At 40.5% G+C, this 14,511-nt stretch overlaps 1 protein-coding gene across 1 annotated transcript in view; it reads left to right on the top strand.

The window, feature by feature from the left end:
* Positions 1-14,511, top strand: part of LOC139749422 (BTB/POZ domain-containing protein 7) — a 409,317-nt gene that overhangs the window by 110,031 nt on the left and 284,775 nt on the right. Inside the window, exon 3 of the mRNA XM_071663268.1 lies at positions 3,446-3,505. Within this exon, the coding sequence (XP_071519369.1) occupies positions 3,446-3,505 (60 nt within the window). The remainder of the gene's footprint in view (positions 1-3,445; positions 3,506-14,511) is intronic.

The raw sequence follows: 14,511 nt of genomic DNA, 5'->3' as shown, positions 1-14,511 counted from the left end.
CAGGATCAAGAATGGTTTTTCTTCTAGTTGGTTTTTCAGTTACCTGATCTAGAAAAGTTTCTTCAGTCAGTTCTGTTGGTCTTGTTCCCTCTCTCTCACTGATAATGTGTTCCAGTTTATATTAGGCAATTGAAGTCTCCTACTATTATAACCTCTTTCCTGTTTACTATAGTTTTGATTTTATTGTATAACATCTTATTGTCATTGCCTTTTTGCTTAGGAGGTCTGTAAATAACGACGAGATGTAGTTTACTTTTGAACTTGTTGATAATGTCAGTATAAAGAGTCGTAAGTGTGTGTGTGTTTACTTTGCTTATCTTAATTGCACATAGATTGTTATCAACATGGATTTAGATTGTTATGAACATAGATCAAAGATTGTTATGAACATGGATTTAGATTGTTATGAACATAGATTGAAACTCCACCACCTACCCTGTACAAGTGATCTTTCATAAATAGTTTGTATCTGGGTATTGCTAACTTGGCAATTGTTTATTCTCAATTTACCCACATTTCTGAGAATGCAATAATGTTCAGTTTTTCGGTAACTGCATAGGATGTAAGTTGGTTGTGTTTCATATAATGCTCTGGGCATTTGTGTATATTAAACTCATTTTCCTTATTTCTTTATTCTGATCCTCCCCGCATTGGACCCTACCAGACTTGGTCCTAAAAGTTACTCGAGAGTTGACCTGTAGCTTTGCTAACCCACTGCTTATACTGCCTGAGTTGTTCCCAACTGACCCTGTATGACCTTTTTTTTTTGCAAATTCCTCTGCCTGTGAGGTTATCGCTAATCCCTAAGGATCCCTACCACCAAGCTCCCATCCATCCTCTTCTGCTACCTTTTTAGTGGTCAAACTGGACACCTTGTTCCACAGATCCCTTTCACATTCATATTCCCTCCTGCACCGACCCACCTCCAACAGCTACCCTCTCACCCTCCCCCATTCTCTTAGTTCCTTTGTTAGTTCAACCATGATTTGCTATCCTGAGTAGTTTATCTCCTGAAAAACAAGCCTGATGTCCTCATCTAATACTCTGCCAAGGCAGGCTTTTCCCATTCCATTTAAGTGAAAACCATCCCTAGCATAGAGATCTATTTATTTATATTTATTTTGCTTTGTCGCTGTCTCCCGCGTTTGCGAGGTAGCGCAAGGAAACAGATGAAAGAAATGGCCCAACCCACCCCCATACACATGTATATACATACACGTCCACACACGCAAATATACATACCCATACATCTCAATGTACACATATATATACACACACAGACACATACACACAATTCACACTCTCTGCCTTTATTCATTCCCATCGCCACCTCGCCACACACGGAATAACATCCCCCTCCCCCCTCATATGTGCGAGGTAGTGCTAGGAAAAGACAACAAAGGCCCCATTCATTCACATGCAGTCTCTAGCTGTCATGCAATAATGCCCAAAACCACAGCTCCCTTTCCACATCCAGGCCCCACACAACTTTCCATGGTTTACCCCAGACGCTTCACATGCCCTGATTCAATCCATTGACAGCACGTCGACCCTGGTATACCACATCGATCTAATTCACTCTATTCCTTGCCCGCCTTTCACCCTCCTGCATGTTCAGGCCCTGATCACTCAAAATCGGGATAGAGATCTATCATGACTAAAGTGGTCTCACAGGTCTCTACTAAAAACACACTCCTCCCTACAGAGAGCATTGATTCTTCTTATCATCAGCATTCTGCTGAGGGTACAGGAATTGACATCATCCTTGGCAGCAATCCTGATATTATAAGTTTCCTGTGACTTTCTTTAAACTTTTAGAGAGCTGAAGAGGGTGTGCTAAAATGATTTGGACATGAGAGAATAAGTGAGGAGAAGTTGACAGAGATGATAAATGTGTCAGAAATGGAGGGAACAGGAAGGGGAAACCAAATCGTAGATTTGTGGATGGAGCATTATAGATTTTGAAAGCTTAGTACCTGAGCATGCTGAGGGTGAAAGCCATGCATAAGAGATTGGGATTTCAAGTGAAGTGTAAATGACTTGCTGTAAATGGACTGAAGCAGGGCAATGAAGCAGCTGTGTGAAACTGGAGAAAGGTTTGTGGTGCTTAGTTGTGGGTAAGGGTCTATGATTTTGGTGTATTACACTTGACACCTAGAGAGTGGATGTGATTAAATGAGGCTTTTTTTTTTTTTCCAGGCATAACCATGCTAATGCAGGATATATTGAATGTGGATGAGAAAAAAAAATATTTTATCAATTACTCTCATATCAATTTCTATGGAAGAGTCCAGGTGTTACCTCAGCCCTTTATAAATACTTGTACCGCTTAGTGCTGTGCTGCTTCTAGTTGAAGGGAAATGTAGAGTTCTCAGGATTGAGGAGTTCTTTGGTGAGACTACTCTCAGTGGTACATCTTCACCGATAGTGATTATTCACTCATGATGTAACCTCAGCTTAGCAAATTGATAAATGTTCAGGCTGCAACTCCAGCAAGCATGTAATATGACCTTCCTAATGGCATGATTTATGTGCATGTCACTTTGCAATCATGTTGTAATTTTCAGTGACATGTATCCCATGATGTATTTTCATCTGTATACATTGTTTATATAAATCTCTGAACATTATCAAAGTAAATTTTCTTTGCTGCCTAGGCTAGGGTGAAAATTATGTACTGACCCCCATGGCATTTTTATGTTTATTGATTGGCTGATTCAAGAAAAGATATAGTCGAAGTGGAAACACTGTATGAGTTGTCATTTGTTGCTCCATGACTTTCTAATACATTGCATACTGCACTGAGAATTTGTTTTTGAAATTGCAACCTGTATACAGTGCACTTGCAGTTAACTGCCAGAGGCTTCCCTTATTGTATATGGCACATTAGTAGTCAGTGGGTTAAATGACTTGGGGGCCTCCAAAACATTTGAAATATCTTCATATGGTACAAAAACTCTGAATCCTGAAGCAGTTACAGTTTTGCACATAAAAGTGTGCATGTAGTTGACCTATGGTGATAGTCGAGATATAGATAGTAGATATGTCTGTTAAACAGTAGCTATATTAATTTATGTATGTTTATGTTATGTTTTCTATCAACCGGGGTGATATGCAGATTGTAGGAGCAGAATGTGTAGAAATTGATATATAAGTGATCTTTGATTAGGAATTGAGATTTTCAGAACTTCCTGTTGTGTTGAGAAGCACAAAGTTATTTTATTCTGCAGTTGTTTCATCTGTATCATTTACTTTGTAACTATCTGTATATCTGATTATGTTTACTATACTTGTCCTTTGAGTAGTGAAGTATTTTGGAATCTTTTAATATGTATTGATAATTTTGCTGTTTAGGTAGTGTATGATTATGGTGTTTCAGTTTTCATTCACCTAAAAGGAGTATCCTTAGTAATAGCGATCTAATTCATGGACTTTATGTTTCTAGTTGGCGGCCTCCGTTTTTGGAAGTTCGGTGCCGAATTGGAGCCGCTGTGTTTCCAACCCCGTGAGCTCATGTTATAGTTTTGTCGCTTTTGCACATATTTAGGTACATTTTCAACCCCTTAGCTTTCAGGAGTGTGTGACAGTGGTGACTATGAATTTGTGATTAAAAGTATAATGATCATGAGGATTATAGTACAGAAATCTTTCAAAGATTCTACTGTATTGTTCCTATTGTAGTTCCAGATCCACTGTTCAGAAGATGTAATAACAAATTTTGGTATTTCATTTGATACTTTGTATTCTGAGGTTGCAGGCTTTGATCACTAAGGGGTTGAAATTCAAGGGAGGACAAAAGGCAGTTTTTGTCACACTAACTATTCTTGTAGCTTTTTTGTGATAATGCAGTAAATTGTAGGTTAAGAATAGGTTTGCATAATATAGCATAAAACAGATACCTTGCTAAAGTATTTATTCTATAAATGAAAGTTTAACTATTTGAAGGTCTCCACAGTAAACGGGCAGTAAAATTTAGAAATACACACATATACACATTTCATCTTTTCATAGCTTTCTCATATCCCTTAGGTTTTTGATTGACATATTATTACTTCTCATAATTTTATTTCTTACATTAGTTCCTATGGTCTTCAGTCTAATACCATAATTGTTTTCTGCATGTGTGCAAATTGTAAATTTCCCTCAAACAGCTTGTACCTGGCTTGCTAACTAGTACTCTCTTCTATCTGCACCTTGCTTTTCCATTGAGTATGGCTTAGTAGATGCTTTCGTTATTTCCTGTATTATTTTATCTGGAATAACAGAACAGTAGCCAAGTAATCAACCACTGTAGTAGCTTTAGATCTAAAGTATGAGTTTTGCCAATGCTAGTGACTGAGCCTGTATTGTGTGTTTGGATGACTTTTCCTGTAAAACAATAGTTATTTTTAGGCATAATACATTTATAAACTGTAATGATGATTTGATTAAACATGAGTTGCTTGGGCTGAATTTATTAGTTACTGTTCACACTGCAAGACAGTAGTGTTGGCCAATGGTAGTTGATCACATTTGCACACAGTTATTTATCACAGAGGTGTTTTATAGAAAGTAACTTTAGTAGCATTTTTATTACTCAGAAATTATACCTGGTACATATTCCAGGATTTTGACTTGTGCATTTTGCATTGTAGTTTACACCAGATTTCTTTGTGAATGGATATTTGTATCACCTTTGAAGTTTTGAAAATCATTCAATGTTTATCTTTAGAGCTATATAAAGTGTTGAAAATACTGTCTATCTGTTGTCATAACATACTCTCACATCACTGTGTACCAGTGTGTTAAAGGTAACATGGATTTCCATGCCTATAAAAGTGTTTCTTACTTTCCCACTGTATGCACTAAGTTTAGTCATCACTTTAGACCATTTTATCCATTCATTTTACATCCAAACACAAAATACTTCAGTCCATCTCTTCTATGGCCTTCCTCTCCTTGTACTTTCTACTGTATTCCTTCTATATATACTCATGACCATCCTATCATATGCCACATGTACTACATAACTAGACCATCAGTGTGCCTTTGTAATTCCTTCTTCACATTACTTTTTATTTCTTCATTCTGTATATCCTCTTGAGTCCATCTATGCTCTGGGGATTATCTACTGTTCTTATTTTTTATGTATCCTAATCTGTTTACGCTTTAATTTCGTAGCCAACATCTGTTTAGGAACAAGCACAGTACTTGTTCATGCACGCCTCTTGCACACAGTACAATTTGTTTTTGTTTTACCAAAGCTTTCTGTAAACTCTAACTTTTCTACCATGCATGAAACATCTTTAACTTTAGCTTTCCTGTTATCATCTTCAGTGAGCTTAACTCGTAAGTATGCAAACTTGTCCATAACTTTCTTTTCTTCATTGTACAAATTGATCCTACAATCTGACATCCCTTCCCTAGAATTAAGAATAATTTTTGTTGCATTCAGTTTTAGCATCTTCTCCCGACATACTTTATTTAATCAACCCACCATTCTATCTAGCCTTTCCTTTGATGTAGTTTACAACACTGTATCATCACCAAATTGCAGTACTGGCAGCTTCCATTTTGTTTCTCCATTGTTAAGTATCACACAACAATCAAACCACCTTGTTCTCATCTCACATAATTTTCCATCCATTGAGGCATTGAAATATGATGGTGACATCACATAAGATTGACCCACTCCTACATTTCTTTATGACTCAGTTCATAGAATCACCTACTCTAACACATGCATTGCTTCCCATATGAAAACTTTAAGAGCTTCCAGAAGTCTTCTATGCATCTGTATGGAGGCAAAACTTCCCTAAGATCTTCATATTTACTTTTTCATGTCCCTTTTCTGAATCCATATATACTACATACACCGTTTTTTTTCTTTCTCTAAAACTTCCTCCACTATTTTTTAAGTTGCAGAAATCACATCTGCCCCCCTTTTCTATTCCTAAATCTACCTTTTTCCTTATCAACAAGAGGTTCACTAATCCTTTTAATGTAGTTGTCTTACCAGCTATGCTAAGGAGATTTTTTATTTTATATTTTATTATACTTTGTTGCTGTCTCCTGGTTAACGAGGTAGTGCAAGGAAACAGGCAAAAGAATGGCCCAACCCACCCACATACACATATATATACATACACGTCCACACATGCAAATATACATACCTATACATCTCAACGTATACATATATATATATACACACAGAGAGCTTGGGAAGTGAGTCAGTTGTTGTTCGCTGATGATACAGCGCTGGTGGCTGATTCATGTGAGAAACTGCAGAAGCTGGTGACTGAGTTTGGTAAAGTGTGTGGAAGAAGAAAGTTAAGAGTAAATGTGAATAAGAGCAAGGTTATTAGGTACAGTAGGGTTGAGGGTCAAGTCAATTGGGACCAGGTGAGTTTGAATGGAGAAAAACTGGAGGAAGTGAAGTGTTTTAGATATCTGGGAGTGGATCTGGCAGTGGATGGAACCATGGAAGCGGAAGTGGATCATTGGGTGGGGGAGGGGGCGAAAATTCTGGGGGCCTTGAAGAATGTGTGGAAGTCGAGAACATTATCTCGGAAAGCAAAAATGGGTATGTTTGAAGGAATAGTGGTTCCAACAATGTTGTATTGTTGTGAGGCGTGGGCTATGGATAGAGTTGTGCGCAGGAGGATGGATGTGCTGGAAATGAGATGTTTGAGGACAATGTGTGGTGTGAGGTGGTTTGATCGAGTGAGTAACGTAAGGGTAAGAGAGATGTGTGGAAATAAAAAGAGCGTGGTTGAGAGAGCAGAAGAGGGTGTTTTGAAGTGGTTTGGGCACATGGAGAGAATGAGTGAGGAAAGATTGACCAAGAGGATATATGTGTCGGAGGTGGAGGGAACGAGGAGAAGAGGGAGACCAAATTGGAGGTGGAAAGATGGAGTGAAAAAGATTTTGTGTGATCGGGGCCTGAACATGCAGGAGGGTGAAAGGAGGGCAAGGAATAGAGTGAATTGGAGCGATGTGGTATACCGGGGTTGACATGCTGTCAGTGGATTGAATCAAGGCATGTGAAGCGTCTGGGGTAAACCATGGAAAGCTGTGTAGGTATGTATATTTGCGTGTGTGGACGTATGTATATACATGTGTATGGGGGGGGTTGGGCCATTTCTTTCGTCTGTTTCCTTGCGCTACCTCGCAAACGCGGGAGACAGCGACAAAGTATGATAAATATAATATAAAAATACACACAGACATATACATATATACACATGTACATAATTCATACTGTCTGCCCTTGTTCATTCCCTTCGCCACCATGCCACACATGAAATGACAACCCCCTCCCCCCTCCTGTGCGAGGTAGCACTAGGAAAAGACAACTAAGGCCACATTTGTTCACACTCAGTCTCTAGCTGTCATGTATAATGCACCAAAACCACAGCTCCCTTTCCACATCCAGGCCCCACGAAACTTTCCATGATTTACCCCAGACGCTTCACATGCCCTGGTTCAATCCATTGACAGCACGTCGACCCCAGTATACCACATCGTTCCAATTCACTCTATTCCTTGCATGCCTTTCGTCCTCCTGCATGTTCAGGCCCCGATCACTCAAAATCTTTTTCACTCCATCTTTCCACCTCCAGTTTGGTCTCCCACTTCTCGTTCCCTCCACCTCTGACACATATATCCTCTTGGTCAATCTTTCCTCACTCATTCTCTCCATGTGACCAAACCATTTCAAAACACCCTCTTCTGCTCTCTCAACCACACTCTTTTCATTAACACGCATCTCTCTTACCCTTCCATTACTTACTCGATCAAACCACCTCACATCACATATTGTCCTGAAACATCTCATTTCCAGCACAACCACCCTCCTGCGCACAACTCTATCTATAGCCCATGCCTCGGAACCATATAACATTGTTGGAACCACTATTCCTTCAAACATACCCATTTTTGCTTTCCGAGATAATGTTCTTGCCTTCCACACATTTTTCAATGCTCCCAGAACCTTCAACCCCTCCCCCACCCTATGATTCACTTTAGCTTCCATGGTTCCATCTGCTGCCAAATGCACTCACAGATATCTAAAACACTTCACTTCCTTCAGTTTTTCTCCATTCAAACTTACCTCCCAATTGACTTTTCCCTCAACCCTGCTGTACCTAATAACCTTGCTCTTATTCATATTTACTCTCAGTTTTCTTCTTTCACTCACTTTACCAAACTCAGTCACCAGCTTCTGCAGTTTCTCACCCGAATCAGCCACCAGCACTGTATTATCAGCGAAGAACAGCTGACTCACTTCCTAAGCTCTCTTATCCGCAACAGACTGCATACTTGCCCCTCTCTCTCCTAAACTCTTGCATTCACCTCCCTATCACCCCATCCATAAACAAATTAAACAACTATGGAGACATCATGCACCCTTGCCGCAAACTGACATTCACTGAGAACCAGTCGCTTTCCTCTCTTCCTACTCTTACACATGCCTTACGTCCTCAATAAAAACTTTTCACTGCTTCTAACTTGCCTCCCAAACCATATATTCTTAATGCCTTCCACAGAGCATCTCTATTTACTCTATCATATGCCTTCTCCAGATCCATAAATGCTACATACAAATCCATTTGCTTTTCTAAGTATTTCTCACATAAATTCTTCAAAGCAAACACCTGATCCACACATCCTCTACCACTTCTGAAACCACACTGCTCTTCCCCAATCTGATGCTCTGTACGCACCTTTACCCTCTCAATCAATACCCTCCCATATAATTTCCCAGGAATACTCAACAAACTTAAACCTCTGTAATTTGAGCACTCACCTTTATCCCCTTTGCCTTAGTACAATGGCACTATGCAAGCATTCCGCCAATCCTCAGGCACCTGACTATGAGTCATACATACATTAAATAATCTTACCAACCAGTCAACAACACATTCACCCCCTTTTTTTTGATAAATTCCACTGCAATACCATCCAAACCCGCAGCCTTGCCGGCTTTCATCTTCCACAAAGCTTTTACTACCTCTTCTCTATTTACCAAATCATTCTCCCAAAGGAGATTTATTTTTTATAATTCTCAAACCATAGTATATAAAGTATTCAGAAGGCATGGAATGATTTGAGGGCCTTGGCAGTTAATAAGACCTGGTTTTGTTTCAGTGTATGTAACACCATGAGAGGGAACATGGGAAAATGAGGCCATTTGTGTGTCTGTTCTTGGCATTACCTTACTGATGCAGGAAACAGTAGTTGATAATGGAAAAAATTTTCATACTTATCTTTTCAACACTTCCAAGTATACTTTGGAACATTTAATACTTCTAACTTAGTTATCATGCTTGTTACTACTTTCCCATGCTTCCATACACACTTTCTAGATCTGCTCCAAAACAAATTTTTATATGTTCTTCACCATCTTGCTCATTGCTTTGTCTGTATCCAAGCTTTTCCATTCTCTCAGTGCTATATTGCTCTGTAACATCTTGTTCCATATATCTGTATCCCTCTTTCTCCTTCTGCTCCAGCTTTTCTCCTCCTCCAAGTTTTTTGAAGCAAAGAAATCAATTATTTATGAAAATCAGTGTTGAATTTGTACATGCAGAGAAAACAACACAAAATATTGTATATGAAATCTTAGTATTTTGGAAATATTACTTTGTGAAGTTACTGTGAACTAAGTTATCCTAGCAAATACAAAAATGACTGCAAAAATAATTTACTTTTATGAATTTTGTATTTTAGAAAGACATTAAGAATAAAAATGAAAAAGATGGCAATTTCTTGAAGCAGTGCATTAATTTTTTTTTTTTTTTTTTTTTTTTTTTCGCTGTCTCCCGAGTTTGCGAGGTAGCGCAAGGAAACAGACGAAAGAAATGGCCCAACCCACCCACATACACATGTATATACATACGTCCACACACGCAAATATACATACCTACGCAGCTTTCCATGGTTTACCCCAGACGCTTCACATGCCCTGATTCAACCCACTGACAGCACGTCAACCCCGGTATACCACATCGATCCAATTCACTCTATTCCTTGCCCTCCTTTCACCCTCCTGCATGTTCAGGCCCCGATCACACAAAATCTTTTTCACTCCATCTTTCCACCTCCAATTTGGTCTCCCACTTCTCCTCGTTCCCTCCACCTCCGACACATATATCCTCTTGCTCAATCTTTCCTCACTCATTCTCTCCATGTGCCCAAACCATTTCAAAACACCCCTCTTCTGCTCTCTCAACCACGCTCTTTTTATTTCCACACATCTCTCTTACCCTTACGTTACTTACTCGATCAAAGCACCTCACACCACACATTGTCCTCAAACATCTCATTTCCAGCACATCCATCCTCCTGCGCACAACTCTATCCATAGCCCACGCCTCGCAACCATACAACATTGTTGGAACCACTATTCCTTCAAACATACCCATTTTTGCTTTCCGAGATAATGTTCTCGACTTCCACACATTCTTCAAGGCTCCCAGAATTTTCGCCCCCTCCCCCACCCTATGATCCACTTCCGCTTCCATGGTTCCATCCACTGCCAGATCCACTCCAAGATATCTAAAACACTTTACTTCCTCCAGTTTTTCTCCATTCAAACTTACCTCCCAATTGACTTGACCCTCAACCCTACTGTACCTAATAACCTTGCTCTTATTCACATTTACTCTTAACTTTCTTCTTTCACACACACACACACACACACACACACACACATATACATATATATATATATATATATATATATATATATATATATATATATATATATATTATTTTTTATTTTTTTTATTATACTTTGTCGCTGTCTCCCGCGTTTGCGAGGTAGCGCAAGGAAACAGACGAAAGAAATGGCCCAACCCCCCCCCATACACATGTATATACATACGTCCACACACGCAAATATACATACCTACACAGCTTTCCATGGTTTACCCCAGACGCTTCACATGCCCTGCTTCAATCCACTGACAGCACGTCAACCCCGGTATACCACATCGCTCCAATTCACTCTATTCCTTGCCCTCCTTTCACCCTCCTGCATGTTCAGGCCCCGATCACACAAAATCTTTTTCACTCCATCTTTCCACCTCCAATTTGGTCTCCCTCTTCTCCTTGTTCCCTCCACCTCCGACACATATATCCTCTTGGTCAATCTTTCCTCACTCATCCTCTCCATGTGCCCAAACCACTTCAAAACACCCTCTTCTGCTCTCTCAACCACGCTCTTTTTATTTCCACACATCTCTCTTACCCTTACGTTACTCACTCGATCAAACCACCTCACACCACACATTGTCCTCAAACATCTCATTTCCAGCACATCCATCCTCCTGCACACAACTCTATCCATAGCTCACGCCTCGCAACCATACAACATTGTTGGAACCACTATTCCTTCAAACATACCCATTTTTGCTTTCCGAGATAATGTTCTCGACTTCCACACATTCTTCAAGGCCCCCAGGATTTTCGCCCCCTCCCCCACCCTATGATCCACTTCCGCTTCCATGGTTCCATCCGCTGCCAGATCCACTCCCAGATATCTAAAACACTTCACTTCCTCCAGTTTTTCTCCATTCAAACTCACCTCCCAATTGACTTGACCCTCAACCCTACTGTACCTAATAACCTTGCTCTTATTCACATTTACTCTTAACTTTCTTCTTCCACACACTTTTCCAAACTCAGTCACCAGCTTCTGCAGTTTCTCACATGAATCAGCCACCAGCGCTGTATCATCAGCGAACAACAACTGACTTACTTCCCAAGCTCTCTCATCCCCAACAGACTTCATACTTGCCCCTCTTTCCAAAACTCTTGCATTTACCTCCCTAACAACCCCATCCATAAACAAATTAAACAACCATGGAGACATCACACACCCCTGCCGCAAACCTACATTCACTGAGAACCAATCACTTTCCTCTCTTCCTACACGTACACATGCCTTACATCCTCGATAAAAACTTTTCACTGCTTCTAACAACTTTCCTCCCACACCATATATTCTTAATACCTTCCACAGAGCATCTCTATCAACTCTTATCATATGCCTTCTCCAGATCCATAAATGCTACATACAAATCCATTTGCTTTTCTAACTATTTCTCACATACATTCTTCAAAGCAAACACCTGATCCACACATCCTCTACCACTTCTGAAACCACACTGCTCTTCCCCAATCTGATGCTCTGTACATGCCTTCACCCTCTCAATCAATACCCTCGCGTGTCGTAGAAAGCGACTAGAGGGGACGGGAGCGGGGGGCCAGAAATCCTCCCCTCCTTGTATTAACTTTCTAAAATGGGAAACAGATATATATATATATATATATATATATATATATATATATATTTTTTTTTTTTTTTTTTTTTATACTTTGTCGCTGTCTCCCGCGTTTGCGAGGTAGCGCAAGGAAACAGACGAAAGAAATGGCCCAACCTCCCCCCCCCATACACATATACATACACACGTCCACACACGCAAATATACATACCTACACAGCTTTCCATGGTTTACCCCAGACGCTTCACATGCCTTGCTTCAATCCACTGACAGCACGTCAACCCCTGTATACCACATGACTCCAATTCACTCTATTTCTTGCCCTCCTTTCACCCTCCTGCATGTTCAGGCCCCGATCACACAAAATCTTTTTCACTCCATCTTTCCACCTCCAATTTGGTCTCCCTCTTCTCCTCGTTCCCTCCACCTCCGACACATATATCCTCTTGGTCAATCTCTCCTCACTCATTCTCTCCATGTGCCCAAACCATTTCAAAACACCCTCTTCTGCTCTCTCAACCACGCTCTTTTTATTTCCACACATCTCTCTTACCCTTACGTTACTTACTCGATCAAACCACCTCACACCACACATTGTCCTCAAACATCTCATTTCCAGCACATCCATCCTCCTGCGCACATCTCTATCCATAGCCCACGCCTCGCAACCATACAACATTGTTGGAACCACTATTCCCTCAAACATACCCATTTTTGCTTTCCGAGATAATGTTCTCGACTTCCACACATTTTTCAAGGCTCCCAAAATTTTCGCCCCCTCCCCCACCCTATGATCCACTTCCGCTTCCATGGTTCCATCCGCTGCCAGATCCACTCCCAGATATCTAAAACACTTCACTTCCTCCAGTTTTTCTCCATTCAAACTCACCTCCCAATTGACTTGACCCTCACCCCTACTGTACCTAATAACCTTGCTCTTATTCACATTTACTCTCAACTTTCTTCTTCCACACACTTTACCAAACTCAGTCACCAGCTTCTGCAGTTTCTCACATGAATCAGCCACCAGCGCTGTATCATCAGCGAACAACTGACTCACTTCCCAAGCTCTCTCATCCCCAACAGACTTCATATTTGCCCCTCTTTCCAGGACTCTTGCATTTACCTCCCTTACAACCCCATCCATAAACAAATTAAACAACCATGGAGACATCACACATCCCTGCCGCAAACCTACATTCACTAAGAACCAATCACTTTCCTCTCTTCCTACACGTACACATGCCTTACATCCTCGATAAAAACTTTTCACTGCTTCTAACAACTTGCCTCCCACACCATATATTCTTAATACCTTCCACAGAGCATCTCTATCAACTCTATCATATGCCTTCTCCAGATCCATAAATGCTACATACAAATCCATTTGCTTTTCTAAGTATTTCTCACATACATTCTTCAAAGCAAACACCTGATCCACACATCCTCTACGTGTTAATTGACAGGCGTGCGAAAGAGAGACTTTTGGATGTTAATGTGCTGAGAGGTGCTACTGGAGGGATGTCTGATCATTATCTTGTGGAGGCTAAGGTGAAGATTAGTATGGGTTTTCAGAAAAGAGGAGTGAATGTTGGGGTGAAGAAGGTGGTGAGAGTAAGTGAGCTTGGGAAGGAGACCTGTGTGGGGAAGTACCAGGAGAGACTGTGTACAGAATGGAAAAAGGTGAGAACAATGGAAGTAAGGGGAGTGGGGGAGGAATGGGATGTATTTAGGGAATCAGTGATGGATTGCGCAAAAGATGCTTGTGGCATGAGAAGAGTGGGAGGTGGGCTGTTTAGAAAGGGTAGTGAGTGGTGGGATGAAGAAGTAAGAGTATTAGTGAAAGAGAAGAGAGAGGCATTTGGACGATTTTTGCAGGGAAAAAATGCAATTGAGTGGGAGAAGTATAAAAGAAAGAGACAGGAGGTCAAGAGAAAGGTGCAAGAGGTGAAAAAAAGGGCAAATGAGAGTTGGGGTGAGAGAGTATCAGTAAATTTTAGGGAGAATAAAAAGATGTTCTGGAAGGAGGTAAATAGGGTGCGTAAGACAAGGGAGCAAATGGGAACTTCAGTGAAGGGCGTAAATGGGGAGGTGATAACAAGTAGCGGTGATGTGAGAAGGAGATGGAATGAGTATTTTGAAGGTTTGTTGAATGTGTCTGATGACAGAGTGGCAGATATAGGGTGTTTGGGTCGAGGTGGTGTGCAAAGTGAGAGGGTTAGGGAAAATGATTTGGTAAACA

Source organism: Panulirus ornatus, chromosome 7 (assembly GCF_036320965.1).
Source record: "Panulirus ornatus isolate Po-2019 chromosome 7, ASM3632096v1, whole genome shotgun sequence".
In the NCBI taxonomy this organism is placed as follows: domain Eukaryota; kingdom Metazoa; phylum Arthropoda; class Malacostraca; order Decapoda; family Palinuridae; genus Panulirus; species Panulirus ornatus.
Note: the sequence above shows the minus strand (reverse complement) of the source record. Positions and strands in the feature narration are given on the sequence as shown.